The sequence below is a fragment of the Suillus subaureus genome (assembly GCF_016647635.1).
Source record: "Suillus subaureus strain MN1 chromosome Unknown BJ212scaffold_6, whole genome shotgun sequence".
Classification (NCBI taxonomy): domain Eukaryota; kingdom Fungi; phylum Basidiomycota; class Agaricomycetes; order Boletales; family Suillaceae; genus Suillus; species Suillus subaureus.
The window spans coordinates 1,216,056-1,223,389 of record NW_024538562.1 but is presented as its reverse complement, the minus strand read 5'-3'; the positions used below and the strand labels follow the sequence as shown (position 1 = coordinate 1,223,389).

Below are 7,334 nucleotides of genomic sequence, written 5' to 3'. Positions count from 1 at the left end.
CCATCTTGCTGATTGATCCTTGTACTAGTTTCATCTCCGAGTTCATTTACTTATGTTCCGTCTTACTTACCAATGTGTTTCCACATGCTTGTACATAGCCTTACTCTGTTGCTTACTGATCCTCTCAGATATCCTCTAGTATATAACCCCTGTACAATTCCTGTAGAGTCCTCAGTCTGAATATCACCTTAGACTTGCCCAATCTTCTTCTGGACTTCAGTCCATCTGAGTTTGTCCTTTTCCATAAGGCCTAGGGATGGATTCCCTAGGCTGGAATTCCAGACCTTCAGATTTGTCCCCTATGTCTCTGTCCCAAGTCTAGGGATTGCTTCCCTAGGCTGGAGTCTTGCCTTTCCAGCACTTACCCTCTTTCCAGACTTTGGTCCACTTCCTGTCCCTCCAACTCTACCTTAGGGTAGTCTACCTCTGTTTGCTTCTACATCAGATGAAGTCCAATGTAGCCCCTATTCCTTCTGGACCTCTGGACCTCCTGTCTTCTGTACCTCCAGACATCCTGTCCCTCATACCTCCAGGCATCCTGACCTTCGGACATTCTGCCCTCCATACCTCTGTACCTTCCACCCTCCATACTTCTGGACCTCCTGTCCTCCGTACTCCAGACCTCCAGACATCCTGTCCTCCTGTCCTCTGGACCTCCTATCCTTCCATCCTGTTTTCCTGTAGAAGTATTACCATGCAGTGGGAACTCTCCTGAGCACTTCCTGCATTCCTCCGGAACTCTCCTGCACTCCTCTGGACGTTTCCCGCGCTCCTCTGGAAGTCCTCCCGCACTCTCCACCAGAGTAGCCAACCTCCAGAAGTCCTCCAGACTTTGTCAGACCATCATTGGACTTCCTCTGAAATGAAGGACACATACTCGGGTAAGGGGCACAGCATATGAGCTGAGGCCAAGCCCCTCTGAGTCAGTCTCTCTCTCCTTTGAGCATGGTTCTTAACACCATTGCTCTCAGACAATTGGACAAAAACAGCATCACAGTTGCCCAAAGGGAATACCTCTGAGGGTGGATATGCCTGGGTGATCTGGCTTGGCATGATGACTTGCGACTGGAAGGTGGATACAAGCTGTATGTGAAATTTGTTCCACATCTGAACAGAATCTCTTTGGGAGTTCCAAGATGTTGTCAGGTCATGTTGTAACATCTTGTTGATGTATTCCATGAATATCACAGTGAAATCAGGAAGGGAATATCTGCATTGGAGATTGTGAAGGGTGGATGACTTTTGATCTGGGGTGATCATAACTTGAAATGCAGCCTTGGCTTCTGCAGAGAGGATTCCTTTTAAAAAATGGTTATGGATAGGATGTGGGCCATGAAAGTGATATTGTTGATTTGGGAGTACATGGGCTATCCATGTTAAGGTAGGATCGGTCTCTGCAATGATGTCATCTTCAGTCATGATGGCATTCAAGAGAGGTGTGCTGTGCATCTGCAAAAGGGTGTAGAGATTGAAACAATGCATTTTTTCATTGCAGTGAAGGTTCAACAACTCTGCTGGCTTGCAGAGCAGAAGAAAGAAAGGGGGCTCTCACTCTGGGGTGAGAGAAAGCCTACTAACTCTCTAGTTGTTGGTCAAAGTGCACCAAGCAATGTGTTTGACCCTTAAGGGAAGCAAGGAAAGCAAATATCCACAAAGTGACACCAGGTCAACTCTGGTGAAGCATGTGCAGGAATATGGAGTGCATAGGTGTGTGAAGCATAGGAATAAGGTGCATGCAGTGCACGAACATATAAAAGACTGATAGATGGCATGAAGATGTGAACTGGGGACTGCTGAGAGAAGACTGATGATGATGGGCTGTCACTGCAGGCATATTCCCATTTTTCTCCAACAAACATCTAAAAAACATTGATTGAGAAGATAGAAATTTCCTCCCATGTTGCCTATCAAAACATTGTAAAAATTAATTCATGTGTTGAAGATTTTTTTTGCATGGGACATGATGCAAAAATTGGACATGTTCCTTCAAGGATAATACTAGATTTTCCATCTATTTTCTTTTAAACAGCAGCTTTCAATGAGGTTAAAATTTTTGTCTGTGTTTTCAAATATACACAAAACATTTGAAAAACATAGTATCTTTGGACAAAAATTTAACATTATTGTAAGTTGCTACTTAAAGGACAATAGATAGAAAATCCATTATTATTGTTATGAACTAGGATAGTTCTAACGACAGATGACTCAATAAGAGTCAGGACCTCTGCCAAGATTCTACACGAGATGATAAGTCAAGTGTTCAGTGTAAGCTAAGACAGAAGGAGTGCTTCTATCTTAAAGTATGATTCAGATGACAAGAGATTGGAGGTCTCAAGTGAAGGAGATTTCAGGTAAAACCTAGTAAGATTAAAGTACCGAACTAAAGCATACAGGAGAGCTATATATAGGAACTACAAGAGCTTTAGGGCAGGCATGAGAATGGATATGAGTCAGAGATAAGGGACACGTAAGTGATAGCAAGAATAGGTCACCTAATGACAGCAATAGCGATTGTGATGTAATACACATGAGTCAGAGATAAGTCTAGCAGTGGCAGCATGTGGCACATGACGTAATACACAGTAAAGAGAGAGAAAATGAATAGGGGTGTACATGGTTGTAACAATTATGCTTGAAGGAACATGTCCAATTTTTGCATCATGTCCCATGCACAGAAAATCTTTAACACATGAATTAATTTTTTTCAATGTTTTGACAGGCAACATGAAAGGAAATTTCTATCTTCTCAATCAATGTTTTTTGGAGAAAAATGGGAAAATGCCTGCAGTGTGTACTGAGGACTAGGGCAATGACTAATGCATACTGGCTGAAGATAGATTCTCACTCTAGAGACTAACTGACATGATGGTGGTTGATAGTTGAAAAACTTCCTAGGCAACAGGTAAGCTGTGCCTAGGTGCACTCCCAGGGCTCAGAAGTGAATAGGGAGCACTCTATGTATGTAAAATGATGTAATGTAAGGGTCCATGATGGAATAAAATATTGTATGATGCCAGAAATGTCTGATATGAGAATAAATGAGAAAGGACACACCAGGGAACTGGTTAGACAATGGATGGAGGCTCCAGGATGCTGTGCAGCAAAGTACAACCAAGTGTGGTGTCATGCATGGTATGGAGTTCATACCATGACATATATAAGAAGAAGTATAGAAGGAGATGATTAGGAGAGTGTATGAGGATATATTTCTCACTCATGAGCTTAGTCATCTATTTCCCTTTATTTATTTAGTTGTATTTATAGTTTCAGCCACTTGATTACATCAGTGAACCACTCAGATATGTTTGTAAGCATGTCATGTGACTGGTAATATTCTGATTTGTAAGGATTTTTCCATGACTTATCATGATTTGTCATGCTTTGTAATATTTTACTCATGTACTTTAGTAAGCAGCTGATTCAGCACACCAAAAGGCTTGGTTTGTAAGCATATTCTTACCAATCCAGTGATGAGTCATTGCTTAGTAAGGATGGTTTCTAATATGTATATAAGGACTCCATTCTCACATAATCAACAAGTTTCTCCCTCTTCTTTCTTGTCTCAAACCATGAGATTCATAAGATTTGAAGTGCAGGAGTTTTCCCTCTTTCTGTCTCAATAGTGTGAGATTACAAAGAAAGTGAAGGCCTTGAGATTGCATTTGAAAACTATAGTATTTCTAGTCTAGATTGGTTGTATACTATCTTACAGGGATCACCTATACAACAGTCTATTATATTCAATTCAGCAGAGGTTCATACAGTGGCTCAAAAAACTGTCTGCATGTTTTGACATTTTTCACTATCTATGATATTGTGTGAGACTGAACAAATGCCTCAAGGACATGGTTATACCACATTGTAGTATGGCTTCAGGGCTTTCATTTGAGCCCTACACCGTGGGAATCGGTGGAGATATGGTGGAGACATAAGGCTTACAAAATCATGACTCATGCGGACAGTTTTTTGAGCACATATTAAAACTATATAAATCATCATTTATGACACCATAACAATCATGCAACCATTAAATAAATTATAAAGTGGTGTCATGATGTCATTTTAAAACCATATCTAACTATACAAACCAAAAATTTCCATATGTCATGGTTATATTCACCATGAAAGCCACCCCCCCTGCTCAAAGGGATAATATCCTCTCTCTTTCCTATTCTGGCCTCTCTGCTTGTCAAATTTCCTCTAGAACTGGAGTATCCAAGTCCACTGTGGCCAAGTTCATCAAAGAAAGTCACACAGACAAGGAAAACTTCTGTGAAGGGTGTCCATCCAAGCTCACCTCTACTGATAGGAGGGCTGTTATTCAACATATCACTACAGGAAAGGCTGATAATGCTGTCCAGGTCACCTATTACATCAATTCCACCATCACATTCCCTGTCTCTTCACACACTGTGAGAAACATTCTCAAGACAGCTCATCTCAGGTCAGTAACAAGGAAGAAAAGGCTCTCCTCTCTATCACACATAAACAGAGATGACTAACCTTTGCCTTAGCCCATCAGAATTGGATTACATGGACTGGAAGCATGTTATATGATCATATAAGACCACAATAAATAGGATTGGGTCAGATGGCAAGGTATATATGTGAAAAAAGAAGGGTGCTAGTCCTCTCTGCATATGTGTGATAGAGAGGAGAGCCTTTTCTTCCTTGTTACTGACCTGAGATGAGCTGTCTTGAGAATGTTTCTCACAGTGTGTGAAGAGACAGGGAATGTGATGGTGGAATTGATGTAATAGGTGACCTGGACAGCATTATCAGCCTTTCCTGTAGTGATATGTTGAATAACAGCCCTCCTATCAGTAGAGGTGAGCTTGGATGGACACCCTTCACAGAAGTTTTCCTTGTCTGTGTGACTTTCTTTGATGAACTTGGCCACAGTGGACTTGGATACTCCAGTTCTAGAGGAAATTTGACAAGCAGAGAGGCCAGAATAGGAAAGAGAGAGGATATTATCCCTTTGAGCAGGGGGGGTGGCTTTCATGGTGAATATAACCATGACATATGGAAATTTTTGGTTTGTATAGTTAGATATGGTTTTAAAATGACATCATGACACCACTTTATAATTTATTTAATGGTTGCATGATTGTTATGGTGTCATAAATGATGATTTATATAGTTTTAATATGTGCTCAAAAAACTGTCCGCATGAGTCATGATTTTGTAAGCCTTATGTCTCCACCATATCTCCACCGATTCCCACGGTGTAGGGCTCAAATGAAAGCCCTGAAGCCATACTACAATGTGGTATAACCATGTCCTTGAGGCATTTGTTCAGTCTCACACAATATCATAGATAGTGAAAAATGTCAAAACATGCAGGACAGTTTTTTGAGCCACTGTATTACCTACTAGGTTTCAGTTAACCTGACAAAATATACTACTCCTTTACTATCAAGAAGTGATCTATCAAAGAAGTAATTTATTACCCTTTGGTCATCCACAAACAACACATTATTAACTGAGAAGTAGAAAATCTGTTGACTGTGAACTTGAGGAGCTGGCACCTTAGTCTTATTGAAGTACAATTGTGATAGTCATTGTATTTCACCTCAACTTATATAAGACCCTCAAGTAAGAAGACAGTGGGAAGAGCACACTGAGCACATGCATGGGAATGCGTCACATAATGCAGGAAAATGTTGCACCTCTGGTGTGTTTTGCAGGAAAGTCATAGGGAGTGAGTTGTGCACTGTACCAGTTGTCATGAGTCAAAATATGTGTGATCTACACCTGGAGGAATCTTGTTCTCTACAGTGGTTCAGAATTTGAACAACCTGTAAAGTAAAAAGTCTTTGCCTGTCAACTAGTCCTTTTGAATGGGAATTTACAGTGGGTAATTAAAGAGTCATTCACTGACATCAGACAAGTATTGAATCAACCTGCCATTGTCTTTGATAGACCCAGCAAAGGAGTGAAATAATTCCATCTTCAGGATCAAGATATTCGTGATCATCCCACTCTTGCCTCTCTGAGCACCCACATTGAGGATTGCTTGTTTGAGTCTGTGAAACTCACTGAGTAACTTGACCATTGCACATTTGGATGAGTTGGTGTGCACAGGGCTTTGTGCTTGGTAGATGAATTCAGTGAGTACATGGATGGCTTGGTATTAAGAACCATGCTCAAAGGAGAGAGAGACTGACTCAGAGGGGCTTGGCCTCAGCTCGTATGCTGTGCCCCTTACCTGAGTATGTGCCTTTCATGTCAGAGGAAGTCTGATGATGTTCTGATGAAGTCCAGAGGACTTCTGGAGGCTGGCTACTCTGGTGGAGTGCTAGAGGACTTCTGGAGGAGCACGGGAAATGTCTGGAGGAGCACAGGAGAGTTCCCACTGCAAGGTAGTACTTCTACAGGAAACAGAATGGAAGGGTAGGAGGTCCAGAGGTCTGGAGGACAGGAGGACAGGATGTCTGGAGGTATGGAGGACAGGAGGACTGAAGGTCCAGAGGACAGGATGTCCAAGGGTTAGGAGGACGGGACGTCCAAAGGTACAGAGGGTGGAACATCCAAATGTATGGAGGATGGAACATCCGAAGGACAGGACACCTGGAGGTGCACAGGACAGGATGTCTGGAGGTCTGGAAGGAATAGGGGCTACATTGGACGAAGTCTGATGTAGAAGCAAACAGAGGTAGACTATCCTTAGGTAGAGTCAGAGAGACAGGAAGTGGACCAAAGTCTGGAGAGAGGGTAGGTGCCAGAAAGGCAAGACTCCAGCCTAGGGAAGCAATCCCTAGACTTGGGACAGAGACATAGGGGACAAATCCGAAGGTCCAGAATTCCAGCCTAGGGAATCCATCCCTAGGCCTTATGGAAAAGGACAAGACTCAGACGGACTGAAGTCTGGAAGAAGATTGGGCAGACCTAAGGTGATATTCAGACTAAGGAGACTACAGGAGTATCTACAGGGGTTATATACTGGAGAATATCTGAGGGGATCAGTAAGCAACAGAGTAAGGCTATGTACAAGCATGTGGAAACACATTGGTAAGTAAGATGGAACATAAGTAAATGAACTTGGAGATGAAGACTTGTACAAGGATCAATCAGCAAGACAGAAACAGAGATAACCGAGAACCAGAAAGGCAGAGATGCCTAAATGGGGATAGGCGCAGGATCTCGGATAGAGGGTGGGAATAGGTCTGGAGATAGTAACAGTTAATATCTGGAGGTCCAGAGATCTGGGGATCCAGAAGGCAGGGTGGAAACAGGACTGAGATATGTGAGGTGGTGGATGTAGTCTGGAATCTAAGAGGAGGTAAAGTCCAGATGTCTTGCTGGATGGAATGTGCGTAGGGTGGGACAGG

At 42.3% G+C, this 7,334-nt stretch overlaps 1 protein-coding gene across 1 annotated transcript; it reads right to left on the bottom strand.

The window, feature by feature from the left end:
• Positions 1-843: 843 nt before the first annotated feature.
• BJ212DRAFT_1264438 (uncharacterized protein) lies at positions 844-1,482 on the bottom strand (the record flags this gene model as incomplete). Its single annotated transcript, XM_041330416.1, has 1 exon — positions 844-1,482. One exon carries the CDS (start codon positions 1,480-1,482, stop codon positions 844-846), a length of 639 nt encoding a protein of 212 aa, XP_041196683.1.
• Between the last annotated feature and the right edge of the window lie 5,852 nt (positions 1,483-7,334).